The sequence below is a fragment of the Artemia sp. Qi Xiang Cuo genome, chromosome 19 (genome assembly GCF_049724085.1).
Source record: "Artemia sp. Qi Xiang Cuo chromosome 19, ASM4972408v1, whole genome shotgun sequence".
Taxonomy (NCBI): Eukaryota; Metazoa; Arthropoda; class Branchiopoda; order Anostraca; family Artemiidae; genus Artemia; species Artemia sp. Qi Xiang Cuo.
In genome coordinates this window covers 34,297,909-34,316,198 of record NC_142812.1, presented here as the reverse complement: position 1 = coordinate 34,316,198, position 18,290 = coordinate 34,297,909, and the positions used below count along the sequence as shown (strand labels likewise).

At 35.6% G+C, this 18,290-nt stretch overlaps 2 protein-coding genes across 2 annotated transcripts in view; one reads left to right on the top strand and one right to left on the bottom strand.

Annotated features, from left to right (window-relative positions):
- Positions 1-18,290, top strand: part of LOC148940768 (extracellular matrix organizing protein FRAS1-like) — a 194,938-nt gene that overhangs the window by 91,696 nt on the left and 84,952 nt on the right. The gene's annotated exons all lie outside the window — the stretch shown is intronic.
- The window catches only part of LOC148940770 (uncharacterized), a 42,326-nt gene that overhangs the window by 23,040 nt on the left and 996 nt on the right, over positions 1-18,290 (bottom strand). The window contains exon 2 of the mRNA XM_089104973.1: positions 16,592-16,731. Coding sequence (XP_088961099.1) covers positions 16,592-16,731 — 140 coding nt within the window. The remainder of the gene's footprint in view (positions 1-16,591; positions 16,732-18,290) is intronic.

Below are 18,290 nucleotides of genomic sequence, written 5' to 3'. Positions count from 1 at the left end.
CACACACACACAAACTAACACAAACACAAAAAAAAAAAAAATACACACACAAAAACTTACACACACACACACACACACACACTAACACACACACACACAAAACTTACAACCACACACAAAAGCTTACACACACAAAAACTTACACACACACACACACACAAAAAAACTTAGACCCACACTCAAAAACTAACATGCACACAAAAACTTACATGCACACAAAAACTTATACACACAAAAACTTACACACACTCAAAAAAACTTACACACACACACACAAAAACTTACACACACACACACAAGAAAAATTACACACACACGCCAAAACTTACACACACACGCAAAAACTTACACACACACACACAAAAACTTACACATGCACACGAAAACTTACATGCACACAAAAACTTACACACACACACACACACACACACACAAACTTACACACACACACACAATAACTATGACACACACAAGCAAAAAATTACACACACACAAAAAATTAAACACAAACACACACACACACACACACACACACACAAAAACTTACACATGAACACAAAAAAAACTCACACACACGCACAAAAACTTGCACACACACACACACACACACACACGAAAACTTACACACACACGCCAAAACTAACACACACACACACACACACACAAACAAAAACTTACACATGCACACGAAAACTAACATGCACACAAAAACTAACATGCACACAAAAACTTACACACACACACACAAAACTTACACACACAAACACACGAAAACTCACTTGCGAAAACACACAAAAGTTAGAAAAAATACAAAATATTCCTTTATTACCTCTGCAAACCGCTAAAAATGAAGAATTCATACACATTTTCAACTAGCTAAGGGTAAGTGTTTTAAATATGAGCCATTCTGTTGTGAAAACACACAAAACTTAGAAAAAATACAAAATATTACTTTATTACCTCTGCAAACAGGGTAAAAATGAAGAATTCATACACATTTTCAACTAGCTAAGGGTAAATGTTTTAAATATGAGCCATTCTATTGCGAAAACACACAAAAGTTAGAAAAAATACATAATATTCCTTTATTACCTCTGCAATACGGCTAAAAATGAAGAATTCATACACATTTTCAACTAGCTAAGGGTAAGTGTTTTAAATATGAGCCATTCTGTTGCGAAAACACACAAAAGTTAGAAAAAATACAAAATAATCATTTATTACCTCTGAAAAACGGCTAAAAATTAAGAATTCATAAAAATTGTCAAATATCTAATTTTGATTTTTTTAAATAATAGAAATTATTATTAGAATTCAAACAAATTATTTATTATTTACAAACTATACATTTATTAAATATTAAAATCTTCCAAAAATGAATAAATAATAAACATTTTCAACTAGCTAAGGGTAAGTGTTTTAAATATGAGACATTCTGTTGCGAAAACACACAAAAGTTAGAAAAAATACAAAATATTCCTTTATTACCTCTGCAATACCTCTAAAAATTAATAATTCATACACATTTTCAACTAGCTAAGTTTAAGTGTTTTAAATATGAGCCATTCTGTTGCGAAAACACACAAAAGTTAGAAAAATACAAAATATTCCTTTATTACCTCTGCAATACGGGTAAAAATGAAGAATTCACACACATTTTCAACTATCTAAGGGTAAGTGTTTTAAATATAAGCCATTTTATTGCAAAAACAAACAAAAGTTATAAAAAATACAAAATATTCCTTTATTACCTCTGAAATATTGCTAAAAATTAAGAATCCATACTCATTTTCAACTAGCTGAGGGTAAGTGTTTTAATTATGATCCCTATTGCTCTGAAAACACAAAAGTTAGAAAAAATGGTAAATATTCTTGTATTTGATCTGAAAAACGGGTAAAAATGAAGAATTCATACACATTTTCAACTAGCTAAGGGTAAGTGTTTTAAATATGAGCCATTCTGTTGCGAAAACACACAAAAGTTAGAAAAAATACAAAATATTCCTTTATTACCTCTGCAAAATGGCTAAAAATGAAGAATTCATACACATTTTCAACTAGCTAAGGATACGTGTTTTAAATATGAGCCATTCTGTTGCGAAAACACGCAAAAGTTAGAAAAAATACAAAATATTCCTTTATTACCTCTGCAAAACGGCTAAAAATGAAGAATTCATACACATTTTCAACTAGCTAAGGGTAAGTGTTTTAAATATGAGCCATTCTGTTGCGAAAACACACAAAAGTTAGAAAAAATACAAAATATTCCTTTGTTACCTCTGCAAAATGGCTAAAAAAGAAGAATTCATACACATTTTCAACTAGCTAAGGGTAAATGTTTTAAATATGAGCCATTCTATTGCGAAAACACACAAAAGTTAGAAAAAATGCAAAATGTTCCTTTATTACCTCTGCATTACAGCTAAAAATGAAGAATTCATACAAATTTTAAACTAGCTAAGGGTAAGTGTTTTAAATATGAGCCATTTTGTTGCGAAAACACGCAAAAGTTAGAAAAAATACAAAATATTCCTTTATAACCTCTGCAAAACGGCTAAAAATGAAGAATTCATACACATTTCCAACTAGCTAAGGGTAAGTGTTTTAAATATGAGCCATTCTGTTGCGAAAACACACGACAGTTAGAAAAAATACAAAATATTCCTTTATTACCTCTGCAAAATGGCTAAAAATGAAGAATTCATACACATTTTCAGTACCAAGTCCTGACCCCCTAATTGAAGGATATGAATTAGAACCATGGGAACGTAATTTCATCGTATTTTGCATTTCCCACAAGAGGACACTTTTCGAGTAAAAGTAACGAGCTACCAGACTAAACCAAAGATAGGATGAAATAATAACGAATAATTGTTCAAACTTAAATTTTCTGTATTACGGGAATAGTTTATTTTCGAACCATTATATCTACCAAAGGTTCAATACCTGAGTTAAACTAAGAGCTTTCAATTTCAGGAAAATTTTTTCATATTTTGTTTATTTTCGTTGGAAAACACATTGAAAAGACATATTATTGAACTCACATCAAACATTGCCGGGCTTGCATTTGAAGAATCTTCCATTATTTTATATCTTGTCCTCTATTTCAGCATATACTAACTTTTAAAGCTTTTAAAAGCTCTTAAATATATTAACCTAACAGTTATTTATTTACGAAATCGTGCAAACTGTTGATTTAGAACAATAATTACCTTTCTATATATCCATTAACACTCACTAGAATTGCCACTTTTCACTCGAGGAGAATGGTTTCAAAACAATACTTCTGACATCGCATAGACTAATTGTGTCAAACGAGACATCTTCAATGCAGATTAATTATTGGTTACGTTTGATTTTGTTTTGGAAATCGGAGAACATCAATCGGAAGTGAAAATTTCTTTAAAACTATCAAAAATTGATCAAATATACGATTTCACAATTAATATGTAATCAGAAAGAAAAAAGAAGAAAAATTGATAAAAGATATTTTGAAATATACCCCAAAATCAGAGCTATTACAACTTAAATGACGCGAGAGGAGGGGGAATCAGGTTTAAGAATATCCTGGATATATCATTTTATATTTTCTAAGTACTCACAGAAGGACTCGTTACAGAAACATTGAAAAGGACTCATTTGATTGGGAATTAAAGTGACTAGCACCCAATTCACAGGAGGGGGGCGTGAAAATTTCTAGGAACGTATTTTCAACATATTTAAATATTTACCTACGTATGCATCACTTAGGTTAGATTAGATTAGGTTAGAGACAGGCAAAAAGTTAGGTGTATGGTTAGGTTAGATTAGAGTATGTTAGGTTAGGTTAATTTAGGTTAGACTAGCTTAGCCTACGTACGAGAAAGAAAAGTTCTTAGGTGTGGAGCTCCCACCGCCTCAACCATCGCTCTTGAAATCCCTTGAATTAGGTTAGAGACAGACAAAAAGTTAGGTGTATGGTTAGGTTAGATTATGTTAGGTTAGGTTAATTTAGGTTAGACTAGCTTAGCATACGTAGCCCCCTCCCCCACCGACTCAACCCTCACTCTTGAAATTCCTTGAATTAGGTTAGAGACAGACAAAAGGTTAGGTGTATGGTTAGGTTAGGTTAGATTATGTTAAGTTAGGTTAATTAACGGCAGCCTCTTTTGTTAAGGTTTTTTATTTTGGGGGGGGGCTCCGCCCCCTCAACAAAAAGTTAGGTGTATGGTTAGGTTAGGTCAGGTTATGTTAGGTTAGGTTAATTTAGGTTAGACTAGCTTAGCCTACGTACGCCCCCCGGGGGCCACGGGGACTGAAAGCCTACCACGGGTGGGACCCCCACCACCAAGGTTAGGTTACCTAACATTTCAAGGTGACCCCCAACCCCGGGGCCACGGGACCGAAAGCCTGACACGGGTAGGACCCTCACCACCAAGGTCAGGTTAGGTTAGATTAGGTTAGTTACCTAACATTTCTAGGTTAACTTACATCAGGTTAAGTGGCGCGCCACTTAACCTGATGTAAGTTAACCTAGAAATGTTAGGTAACTTAACCTAATCTAACCTAACCTGACCTTGGTGGTGAGGGTCCTACCCGTGTCAGGCTTTCGGTCCCGTGGCCCCGGGGTTGGGGGGGTCACCTTGAAATGTTAGGTAACCTAACCTTGGTGGTGGGGGTCCCACCCGTGGTAGGCTTTCAGGCCCCGTGGCCCCCGGGGGGGGGCCGTACGTAGGCTAAGCTAGTCTAACCTAAATTAACCTAACCTAACATAACCTGACCTAACCTAACCATACACCAAACTTTTTGTTGAGGGGGGCGAGAGCCCCCCCCCCCAAAAAAAAAAAAAAAAACCTTAACAAAAGAGGCTGCCGTTAATTAACCTAACATAATCTAACCTAACCATACACCTAACTTTTTGTCTGTCTCTAACCTAATTCATGGGATTTCAAGAGCGATGGTTGAGGCGGTGGGGGAGGGGGGGCTACGTAGGCTAAGCTAGTCTAACCTAAATTAACCTAACCTAACATAATCTAACCTAACCTAACCATACACCTAACTTTTTGTCTGTCTCTAACCTAATTCAAGGGATTTCAAGAGCGATGGTTGAGGCGGTGGGGGAGCTCCACACCTAAGAACTTTTCTTTCTCGTACGTAGGCTAAGCTAGGCTACCCTAAATTAACCTAACCTAACATAATCTTACCTAGCCTAACCATACACCTAACTTTTTGTCTGTCTCTAACCTAATCTAATCTAACCTAAGTGATGCGTACGTAGGTAAATATTTAAATATATTGAAGATATGTTCCTAGAAATTTTCACACCCCCCTCCATTGAAATGAGTGCTATTCACTTTAATTCCCAATTAAATGAGTTCTTTTCAATGTTTCTGTGACGAGTTCTTCTGGGAGTACTTAGAAAATATAAAATGATATAACCAGGATATTCTTAAACCTGATTCCCCTCCCCTCGCGTCATTTAAGTTGTAATAGCTCTGATTTTGGGGCATATTTCAAAATATCTTTTATCAATTCTTCTTCATTTTTCTTTCTGATTACATAAGAAGTGTGAAAACGTATAGTTGATCAATCTTTGATAGTTTTAAAGAAATTCTCACTTCCGATTGATTTTCTCCGATTTCCAAAACAAAATTAAACGTAACAATTAATCTGCATTGAATATGTCTCGTTTGACACAATTAGTCTATGCAATGTAAGAAGTATTGTTTTGAAACCATTCTCCGCGAGTGAAAAGTGGCAATTCTAGTGAGTGTTAATGGATATATAGAAAGGTAATTATTGTTCTAAATCAACAGTTTTCACAATTTCGGAAATAAATAACCGTTAGGTTAGTATATTTAAGAGCTTTTAAAGGCTTTAAAAGTCAGTACATATTGAAAAAGACGACAAGATAGAACAGAATGGAAGACTCTTCAAATACAAACCCGGCAATGTTTGATGTGAGTTCAATAATGTGTCTTTTCAGTGTGTTTTCCAACGAAAATAAGCAAAATATGACAATTTTTTCCTGAAATTGAAACCTCTTAGTTTAACTCAGGTATTGAACCTTTGGTAGATATAATGGTTCGAAAATAAACTATTCCCGCGATACAAAAAATTTAAGTTTGAACAATTATTCATTACTATTTCATCATATCTCTGGTTTAGTCTGGTAGCTCTTTAATTTTACTCAAAAAGTGTCCTCTTGTGGGAAATGCAAATACGATGAAATTACGTTCCCATGGTTCTAATTCATATCCTTCAATTAGGGGGTCAGGACTTGGTAATGAAAATGTATATGAATTCTTCATTTTTATCCATTTTGCAGAGGTAATAAAGGAATATTTTGTATTTTTTCTATCTTTTGTGTGTTTTCGCAAAAAGATGGTTTATATTTAAAACCTTTACCCATAGCTAGTTGAAAATGTGTATGAATTTTTCATTTTTAGCCGTATTGCAGAGGTTATAAAGGATTATTTTGTATTTTTTCTAACTTTTGCATGTTTTCGCAACAGAATGGCTCATATTTAAAACACTTACCCTTAGCTAGTTGAAAACATGTATGAATTCTTAATTTTTACCCGTTTTGCAGAGTTAATAAAGGAATATTTTGTATTTTTTCTAACTTTTGTGTGTTTTCGCAATAGAATTGATCATATTTAAAACACTAAAACAAAGAAACATTATAGTGTTTATTAATTATTAATATTTATAAATTTTGAATTGTTAATAACTCAATATTTTGTATTTTTTCTAACTTTTGTGTGTTTTCGCAACAGAATGGCTCATATTTAAAACACTAACCCTTAGCTAGTTGAAAATGTGTATGAATACTTCATTTTTAGCCGTTTTGCAGAGGTAATAAAGGAATATTTTGTATTTTTTCTAACTTTTGTGTGTTTTCGCAACAGAATGGCTCATATTTAAAACACTTACCCTTAGCTAGTTGAAAATGTGTATGAATTCTTCATTTTTAGGCGTTTTGAAGAGGTAATAAAGGAACATTTTGTATTTTTCCTAACTTTTGTGTGTTTTCGCAACAGATTGGATCAGAAATAAAACTCTTACAACGATCTATATTAATTTGTTTTTGAATTATTATTTTTTAGAATTTTTGAAGAGTTAATATAGGAATATTTTGTATTTTTTCTAACTTTTTTGTGTTTTCGCAACAGAATGGCTCATATTTAAAACACTCACCCTTAGCTAGTTGAAAATGTGTATGAATTCTTCATTTTTAGCCTTTTTGCAGAGGTAATAAAGGAACATTTTGCATTTTTTCTAACTTTTGTGTGTTTTCGCAACAGAATGGTTCATAATTAAAACACTCAACCTTAGCTAGTTAAAAATGTGTATGAATTCTTCATTTTTAGCCGTTTTGCAGAGGTGATAAAGTAACATTTTGCATTTTTTCTAACTTTTGTGTGTTTTCGATAAAGTCTGGCTCATATTTAAAACAATAACCCTTAGATAGTTTAATATGTGTATTACTTATTAATTTTTACCCTTAATGCATTTTAAAAATTTTTACATATTTCATTTTTTATAACTTTTTTGTGTTCTCTCAATAGAATGGCTCATATTTAAAACATTTACCCTTAGATAGTTGAAAATGTGTATGAATTCTTAATTTTTAGCCGTATTGCAGAGGTAATAAAGGAACATTTTGTATTTTTTCTAACTTTTGTGTGTTTTCGCAACAGAATGGCTCATATTTAAAACACTTACCCTTGGCTAGTTGAAAATGTGTATGAATTCTTCATTTTTAGCCGTTTTGCAAAGGTAATAAAGGAATATTTTGTATTTTTTCTAACTTTTGTGTGTTTTCGCAACAGAATGGCTCATATTTAAAACACTTACCCTTAGCTAGTTGCAAATGTGTATGAATTCTTCATTTTTAGCCGTTTTGCAGAGGTAATAAAGGAATATTTTGTATTTTTTCTAACTTTTGTGTGTTTTCGCAACAGAATGGTTCATATTTAAAACACTTACCCTTAGCTAGTTGAAAATGTGTATGAATTCTTCATTTTTAGCCGTTTTGCAGAGGTAATAAAGGAATATTTTGTATTTTTTCTAACTTTTGTGTGTTTTCGCAAGAAAGTTTTCGTGTGTTTGTGTGTGTTAGTTTTGTGTGTGTGTGTGTAAGTTTTTGTGTGCATGTAAGTTTTTGTGTGCATGTAATTTTTTGTGTGATTGTGTAAGTTTTTGTGTGTGTGTGTGTGTGTGTGTTATTTTGTGTGTGTGTAAGTTTTGGCGTGTGTGTGTGAGTTTTCGTGTGTGTGTGTGTGTGTGTGTTTGTAAGTTTTTGTGCGTGTGTGTGTGAGTTTTTTTTGTGTTCATGTGTTATTGTTTTTGTTTGTGTGTGTTTGTGTGTGTTTTTTTGTTTGTGTTTGATATTGTGTGAGTGTGTGTTATTTAGAGTTTGTTTTTGTTTGTTGTGTGTGTGTTAGTTTTGGCGTGTGTGTGTGTGTGTTCGTGTGTTTGTTTGGGTTTGTTTTTTGTGTGTGTGTGTGTGTGTGTGTATTTTTTTGTGTGCCTGTATTTTTGTGTGTGCATGTTTATTGTAGTGTGATTGTTTTAGTTTTTGTGTGTGTGTGTGTGTGTGTGTGAGTAATTTTTGTCGTGTTTGCTTAATTTTTCGTGTGTTTGTGTGTAAGTTTTCATGTGTGTGTGTGTGTAATTTTTTGTGCGTGTGTGTGTAAGTTTTGTGCGTGTGTGTAAGTTTTTGTGTGTGTGTGTAAGTTTTTGTGTGCATGTAAGTTTTTGTGTGAATGTAAGTTTTTGCGTGTGTGTCTTAGTTTTTGTGTGTGTGTGTGTGTGTGTGTGTAAGTTTTTGTGTGTCTAAGCTTTTGTGTGTGGGTGTAAGTTTTTTGTGTGTGTGTGTAAGTTTGTTCGTGTTTGTGTGTGTGTGTAAGTTTTTGTGTGTTTTATTTTTTTTTTTGTGTGTGTGTATTAGTTTGTGTGTGTGTGTGTGTGTGTGTGTGTGTGATAGTTTCTTTTTGTTTATGTTTCTTGGTGTGTGTGTAATTTTTATTTTGTGTGTTTGACTGTTTTTTTTGTGTGTGTGTGTGTGTGTGTTTTGTGTGTGTGTGTGTGAGTTTTTTGTGTTCATGTGTAAGTTTTTGTGTGTTTGTGTGTGTGTAATTTTTTGTGTGTGTGTAAGTTTTGGCGTGTGTGTGTAAGTTTTGGTGTGTGTGTGTAAGTTTTCATGTGTGTGTGTGTGTAAGTGTGTGTGTGTGTGTGTGTGTAATTTTTTGTGCGTGTGTGTTAGTTTTTGTGTGTGTGTGTAAGTTTTTGTGTGCATGTAAGTTTTTGTGTGCATGTAAGTTTTTGCGTGTGGGTGTAAGTTTTTGTGTGTGTGTGTGTGTATGTTTTTGTGTGTCTTAGCTTTTGCGTGTTTTTGTATTTTGTTTGTGTGTTTGTGTATTATTGTGTGTGTGTGTGTGTGTGTATTAGCTTGTGTGTGTTTTTTTTGTTTGTGTGTTTTTGTGTAAGTTTTTGAGTGTGTTTGTTTTTGTTTGTTTCTGTGTGTGTATTTTTTTTCGTGTGTATTAATTTTTTCGTATGTTTGTTTGTGGAATTTTTGTGTGTGTGTGTGTGTGTGTAAGTTTTTGTGTGTGTGTGTGTGTGTTTTTTTTGTGTTCAGGTGTAAGTTTTTGTGTGTGTGTGTGTGTGTGTAATTTTGTGTGTGTGGGTAAGTTTTGGCGTGTGTGTGTGAGTTTTCGTGTGTGTGTGTGTAAGTTTTGTGTGTGTGTGTTTGTAAGTTTTTGTGTTCATGTAAGTTTTTGTGTGCCTTTAATTTTTCGTGTGGTTGTTTATGTGTTTGTGTGTGTGTGTGTGTGTGTGTATGTTTTTGTGTGTGTGTGTGTATGTTTTGTCGTGTGTTTGTAAGTTTTCGTGTGTGTGTGTAAGTTTTTGTGTGTGTGTGTAAGTTTATGTGTGTGTGTGTGTAAGTTTTTGTGTGTGTGCAAGTTTTTGTGTGCATGTATGGGGACCGGGGGAGGACCTTTGGCGCCCAGGGAGGGCGTTTGGGGATCCGGGGGCCCTTGAGGATTGAGGGGTCTTTTGGGAGCCCGGGGGACGTTGGGGGACCGGAGGTGGGCCTTTGGGAGCCCTGTGGACCTTTGGGGACCGGGGGAGGACCTTTGGGGGCCCGGGGGAACCTTGGGGGCTGGTTGGCCCTTGGGGAGCCTGGGGGACCTTTGAGGACCAGGGGAGGGCCTTTGGGGGTCTGACGAGGGCGTTTGGGGGATAACATTTCGAAATTTTTACTTTTTAGTTTACTTTTTTTTGCAGTGCATCCCTGCAGCGCATCCTGCGGCGCTTTCCTGTGGTGCCTCCCTGCGGCGCATCCCCTGCGGCGCTTTCCTGACCCGCGGCGCATCCCTGCGGCACATCCTGCGGCGCTTTCCGGGCCCCCGGCGCTGCCGGGCGGCGCTTGGCTGGCCGGGGGGGCCTTTGGGGGCCGGGGGTGGGCCTTGGGGGCACCGGGCGGGCCTTTGGGGCACTGGGAGGGCCTTGGGGGCACTGGGAGGGCCTTTGGGGGTCCGGGGGGCATTTGGAGTCCTGGGGGACATTTGGGGACCGGTGGAGGGCCTTTGGGACCCCGTTGGTCCTTTGGGTGCTCGATGGGCCTTTGGGGGGCCCGGGGATGGCCTTTGGGGGTCTGGGTGGGCCTTTGGGGGCGCCGGTGGCCCTTTGGGAGCTTGGGGGGTCTTTGAGGACCGGGGGCTTCCTTCGGGGTTGGGGTAGGAGGATTGGAACCCATTGGGGTTGGGTTAGAGGACCTCACAACACTGTTCAAATGAAACTTGTGTATTATAACGACCACAGAGTTTCACCATTAAATTCTCTTCTAAAATCTCTTCAAAAATCATCTTTTAAAATGTCTCTAACTGTTTCGCCGAAATAGTTCCATAACCTCTCTAAAACAGTTTCGCCCAAATAATCCCTAAACGTAATTCAGCGTGTTCCTTTTGTTTTTGGCATCTCTGCGCTAATGCATTTCAAATTAATAAGAAACCTGATTCCCGCGCTAAAACAATTTATCGCTAAGATGTTTCTTGGAGAATTGTTTCCATGGCCTTTGGCTATTAATATCCTTTGGAGTTCGACCAAAAGAGTTGTTTCCGAGGCAAAGACATTAACGACTTGGATCTATTCCTGGAGAATCGTTTCTAGGCGAAAATTTTTAAAGTCTGACAGATGATGTCATTGGTTGATTGATCTGTCAAGAAAGGGGAAATTAATTTGTTGTTTCTAAGGGGAATTATTGATTCACGATAGGTGAATTGAGGTCGACAGCACAGGTGTTCCAAGGTCGATGTTGTTGTTATTGTAAGTGCACGCTCTCAGCGAATGTCAAGGTCGATGTTGTTGTTGTTGACTTGGAAATTTAGGTCATTGACCCCATTAACCACGTGTTCTCCCTAATGACTCTATGCCCATATATGGAGTCCCGTCCGTATTCTATGCCCATATAAGGAGTCCCGTTCGGAGCTTTAGGGTCACTTCTACTGCTAGTGCTCTTTTTAATATTCGAAAATGATTTGAGGACAACTATCCCCCCCCACGCCCATCATTCCCCTAAACACATCCAGCCAAAATTTTGAGATAGCCATTTTGTTCAGCGTAGTTGATTTCCGGATAGAAAATATATTTTTGAGGAGGATACTCCCCACAACCCTCAGGGTAAGGGTTTTAACTTATGCCCTGGGGGCATATAAGGTTTTTTATAGAAGGCGTTGTCGTAGAAACTTAAAAACATGCTCATTCGATTGGAAATTAAAGGGCTAGTGCCCTTTTTAATAGTCAAAAGTGATTGGAGTGCACCTAGCCCCCCCCCCACGCCCATCATTTCCCCAAACACATTCAATCAAAATTTTGAGATTTTTAGCAATTTTGTTCATCATATTTGATTTTCAGATAGAAAATATATTTTTGAGGAGGATACTCCCCCACAACCCTCAGGGCAAGGGTTTTAAGTTATGCCTTGGGTCATATAAGGTTTTTTTAGAAGGCGTTGTCGTAGAAACTTCAAAATAGGCTCATTCGATTGGAAATTAAAGAGCTAGTGCCCTTTTTAATAGTCGAAAGTGGTGGGAGTGTAACTAGCCCCCTCCCCCCCCCCACGCCCATCATTTCCCCAAACACATCCAATCAAAATTTTCTGATAGCTATTTTGTTCAGCGTTGGTGATTTCCAGATAGAAAGCATGTTTTTTAGGAGGATACTCCCCCAGAACCTTCAGGGCAAGGGTTTTAAGATATGTCCTGGGGGCATATAAGGTTTTTATAGAAGGCGTTGTCGTAGAAACTTCAAAAAAGGCTCATTCAATTGTAAATTCAAAGGGATAGTGCCCTTTTTAATAGTTAAATGTGATTGGAGGGCAACTAGCCCCCCTCCCCACGCCCATCAATTCCCCAAACACATCCAATCATAATTTTAAGATAGCCATTTTGTTCAGCGTAGTTGATTTTCGGATAGAAAACATGTTTTTAACCACGTTAATCCCCAACAACCCTCAGGGCAAGAGTTTTAAGATATGCCCTTGGGGCATATAAGGTTTTTATAGAAGTCGTTGTCATATAAAATTCAAAAAAGGCTCATTCGATTGTAAATTCAAAGGGATAGTGCCCTTTTTAATAGTCAAAAGTGTTTGGAGGGCAACTAGCCCCCCCCCTACGCCCATCATTCCCCCAAACACATCGAATCAAAATTTAGAGATAACCATTTTTGTTCAGCGTAGTTGATTTCCAGATTGAAAATATATTTTTGAGAAGGACACTCCCCCACAACCCTCAGGGCAAGGGTTTTAAGTTATGCCCTGGAGGAATATAAGGTTTTCAAAGAAGAGGCTGCCATAGAAACTTCAAAACAGGCTCATTCGATTGGAAATTAAAGGGCTAGTGCCCTTTTTAATAGTCGAAAGTGATTGGAGGGCAACAAGCCCCTCCCACGCCCATCATTTCTCCAAACACATCCAATCAAACTTTTGAGATAGCTATTTTGTTCAGTGTAGTTGATTTCCAGATAGAAAATATGTTTTTGAGGAGGGCACTCCCCCACAACTCTCAGGGCAAGAGTTTTAAGTTATGCCCTGGGGGCATATAAGGTTTTTCTATAAGGCGGTGTCGTAGAAACTTCAAAACAGGCTCATTCAATTTGAAATTCGAGGGGATAGTGCCCTTTTTAATAGTCGAAAGTGATTGGAGGGCAACTAGCCCCCCCCCACTCCCATCATTCCCCCACACACATCAAATCAAAACTTTGAGATATCCATTTTATTAATCACTGTTAATTTTCAGATAGAAAATACGATTTCGAGGAGGATACTATCCCACAACCCTCAGGGCAATGGTTTATGTTAGGGCCTTGGGGTATATAAGGTTTTTATAGAAAGTGTTGTTGTAAAAACTTCGAAAAAGGCTCATTCGACTGGAAATTTTGAGGGCTAGTGCTCTTTGTAATAGTCGAAAGTGATTTGAGGGCCACTAATTCCCTCTCACGCCCACCTTTTCCCCAAACACATCCAATCAAAATTTTAAGACAGCCATTTTATTAAACGAAGTTTTAAGGTCTGGAAATTAGGTCTTTGAGGATTATACCTCCCCCAAAGCCGTCAGGGCAAGGGTTGTAATTTAAGGATTCTCTGAATCCTTCATAGTATTTCTTATGCAAGGGATGCTCGTATAAACTTTAGAGAGGGTTCATTTGTTTGAAAATTGAAAGTTCTTGTTCACTTTTTAAGAGTCAAAAGAGATTGAAGGGCAACTAGCTGCTCTCCCTCCTCCACGCCCTGAAAGTATCAGATAAAAATTTTGAGATAGACATTTTGTTAAAATAGTTCAAAGTTCTGATAACAAAAAACTCCTGTGTCGACACAGCCCAGCAGGGCCCAGGGGTAGGCGTTATAAGTTATTCCCTGGGGCATAACTTATTAAGGGGGTTCATAACTTATGGGAAGGGGTTTTGTATGGGAAGAACACATAAGAAATCTATTATAATTATCCAATTATAAGGTTAAAATACATACTCTGTGATAGATACAAAATTGTTTTGGCACACAAATTTCTACTAAGGTCAGTTCCAAACAGTCGTGATCCCTTTTTGTCAGCAAGTGAAAAGGTCTAAACCTCTCTATGTGAGCTATTTGTTCAATCTATTCATTGTTTTCAATCGCTTTTCTCAAGTTACGTCAGCTGTTTATTGTTCAAACATAATGTTTTATCAAAGAGGTAAGCATACTGACTTTTATAAAAGCCTCATTCGATTTAAATTTAAAGTTCTAGATCTGTTTTTAAAGTCAAGAATAATCGGACAGTAAGCACCCCCCCCTTCCATAAAAACTTTAAACTTTTTGTAATCAAAAACGAACAAAAATTAATTAAAAAAAACTTTCCGAAAAATAAGTTTTTCAAAGAAAAGTAAAGGCCATTTTTAACTTAAGCTCAGGAGATACAAATACCTGTTAAAATTCAACCTTAAAACAACCAGAAATTACTATTAAAGAATAAATGAAACCCAAAACGAACAAAAATTAAACAAACAATCATAGCAAAAAACATACAACAAGTGATAATATAAATGAATAAATAGATCTTAAAGCGAGTAATGCTTAGATTGAACATGAAAATCAAGCTTAAAACGAAAACAAATATTTTGCTATTAAAGTATAAATGTAACTTAAAACGAACAGAAATTAAATAAACAATTAGTGCAAACAAACATACTATATATTTTAATTTAAATGAATAAATAAATATTAAAACGAGTGAAACTTAAATAGAATATGCAAATCAAGTTTGAATCGAATAAAAGTAACTACAAACAAGAGTTTGGGTATCGCCTCACTGCAGAAGCCTAAAACCTACTGCGGCATTGGCGCTTACCTGAAAACGAATTATATTACAAATGTTTTCTTTTGTACTTAGCTAATATTGAAAATAAATATTAAAATTACAGTAAAATTTGTAACTGATGAGCTTTTAGGAATTAATATCATTATGCATCAAATATTGAGTTTAATTTATTATTTCTTTTCAAGATTGATATACAAATATAGTTTCACTACAAGCAAAATTGGGATACTGCTCCCTTCTTTAACTGTAAAAACCTAAAGCCTGTTGCGTCATTGGTGCTTCACTGAAAACGAATTACTCGTATATTAAAAATTTATTATTTTCTAGTTCTTACAGCATTGAAAATGAAAATAAAAATTACAGTGAAAAAAAAATCTTGAACTGATGGATCTTTCAACAATTAATATCATTATATATCTAATATTCAATTTGATTTTGTTTAAACTTTCCAAGACTGTTCAAGACTCATATAGTTTTGCCATTTTTGAACTCTGCTATTTTTTGTAACTAATCGTGTTAGTTTGTTATGAAAACATTCTATGGTTTCTAGGCATTTCTTTTTGAGCGGAAAACTGCACTTCAAACTTTGTGGAACATGCATTTTCTTGCATGAAACACCAAAATATACTAAAATGTCAAGTTTCGGAGTGTTCCACCACTCGCAAGCATGTGCCATTGGTATTTTTGAATCCGCATGGTCAACTTAGGGGGTGGAGGGCTAATTCTCGTAGCAGCCCCATTCCGTCGTGGTATGGTTCACATTTTCAACATCTAGCGTCCGGACTATCATATAATCTACCAAGCATACAACTACCCCAAATCAGTATCAATAAATAAATGAAACCCAAAACGAACAAAAATTAAAATAAATATTAGAGTCAAACTCAAAACGAGCATAAATTAATGTGAGTAGGGTTCAAAACCCCTATGCTTTCTAAAAGCCAGAATATAATTTGTACTTTACTGAAAAAAAAATTGAAATGAGTTTACTGAAAAAATGTACATTGTCAATTTAATATATATATACTGATATTTATTCCCTAAAATCTTAATTAATTTTTGATTTCTTAAAGTTACAAAAGTGAAAATATTTCAAAGAATTGTTTTCAGTAAAGCGTTAGTGACGCAGTAGGTTTTAGGCTTCTGCAGTGAGACGATACCCAAACTTTTGTTTGTAGTTATTTTTATTCGATTCAAACTTGATTTGCATATTCAAGATTTTAAGATTTATTAAGATTTATTTATTCATTTACATTAATATATATTGTATGTTTGTTCGCATTGATTGTTTATTTAATTTCTGTTCGTTTTAAGTTTCATTTATACTTTAATAGCAAAATATTTGTTTTCGTTTTAAGCTTGATTTTCATATTAAATCTAAGCATTACTCGCTTTTAAGATCTATTTATTCATTTATATTATTACTTGATGTATGTTTTTTGCTATGATTGTTGATTTAATTTCTGTTCGTTTTGGGTTTCATTTATTCTTTAACAGTAATTTCTGGCCGTGTTGAGTAACAGGTATTTGTATCTGCTTAGCTTAAGTTTAAAATGGCCTTTACTTTTCTTTGAAAAACTTATTTTTCGGAAAGTTTTTTTTTAATTAATAATTATAAAAGCCGACAATGGAAAGCTATAGAAAGACTTATTCACGGTTAACTGGAAAACTATATATTCTGAAAATCCCTTTGTAAAGTTCGTTTGATACATATTAAGACTAAGGGGGCGATAAGCCACCGCCCTTTCTACCTTTATGGTTTGACTCCCTATTGACCGTACCACTGAAGATGTGATGAATGTTGCTATGAGCAGGTGGAGGAGCCACTCCCGTTGCTTGGACTGTCAGCGTCAGATGCACGGTTAAGTATGACAAAGGGCTGAAGCTGCTTCTGGAAATAAGTTTGGTGAGAATGAGGAATTAGGGCAAATTTGCTTGAGGTAAATTTGCCATTTCTAATAAATTTGTTAATGCTTTAGTCATTGAGTATTAGTATCTTGTATTCAAAAGAAAAGAAAAAAAAATACTGGTATACTTCAAACGATTTGATGCGGCCTTTCAATGGACTCCATCCTGAAAGCCATAGATCACACCAGTCACATAATGCCACCATCATTCATCACATTGTTGGTCAGATATCTGAGCTTAAGATTAGACAGTATCGGGTTTCCCTGCAGAAAACCGCAGTTTTATGCATATTGTGTTTTGATTAAACTTGTGTTCGATCCGACAAAGATTAATCTTTTTAAATACTCCTTGATGACTAAGTTTGCGTCTTAGTGTTTGAGAGCTGATTATGTTGCACACCCAATGCTCAAGCTAGCACTGTTAATTCAAAACATATTATGTCACCTTTCTTTATTTTTTTTAAGTTGTTTAACACCCCAGCCTAGATGGTGACATTTACCCTGTATAAGACTGAGAATTCTGAATCGAATTGTCCTGGGGGTTCTCCTAGCCATGTCTCTCTTGAAATCTCTGTATTATCACAATTTTTCCTATGCTTTATCCCATTTTGAATTTTCGTATCGTTCTTCTCTTTCGTGTTTCTTCTAATTTCAGTAGGCTAGGAAGCTTTTGATTTTTCACTATTGCTCGGTTGTAGGGATATTTTGAAAATGACTTTGAAAAATTTTGAAATGAAAATCACTTATATATTTTTTTTTTTTTTTTTTTTTTTTTTTTTTTTTTTAGGGCGTATGTGTCCTGAGGGTAAAATAAAAGCTTCTTTTTTTATATAACTGGTCATTACTCCGACACTATAAATTCATTTTGAGATTTCTTCAAAAAACCTTACATTTATTACTGAATTCCTTCTAAAATGTCAATATGTGTTCATGTGTGTTTTCTCTTTTACAATAATTACTTTTATGTTAATTACCTCTGTTTCAATTCGCTCATACCACCACTCCATTGGCGAAGCCAAATACAAATTTTTCCGGTAATTGCTGCGAAATTAAAAAAAAAAATCCTGTAGCAAAAGCAGAATTTCCGGAGGAAAATCGGCTTTCAATTTGTCCGCAGCGTTTAGTGACGAAAGCCCTGTAATATTAAAATATAATATTATATAACGAAAAAGACCTTGTCTTTGGTATAGACGATCACCGCTAGGTTGGCGCCAAATTAGAATTGGCATCCCAGTTAGTATGCTCTGTGTGCTGCATACTTAAACGATTACAACCCCGATGATAAGATTAGCTTGAACTTACTTGTTCAGGCCAAACGCATTGTTAAAATTATGTGAATATCTTATACAGGCACGTATACAGGAATTCATATCGGAAAACACTATATTTTGATCTTGACCCAAACGTGGAAAATAAAAAAAAAAAAAAAAAATAGACGAAAGATACGATGAGTATAGGAAAACAGAGTAGACATCGTGAAATCTTGGGATTCTGGGAGAGTGGAGTGAATATCTTTCTGTGTATGGTCCTGTTTCTAGGGTTT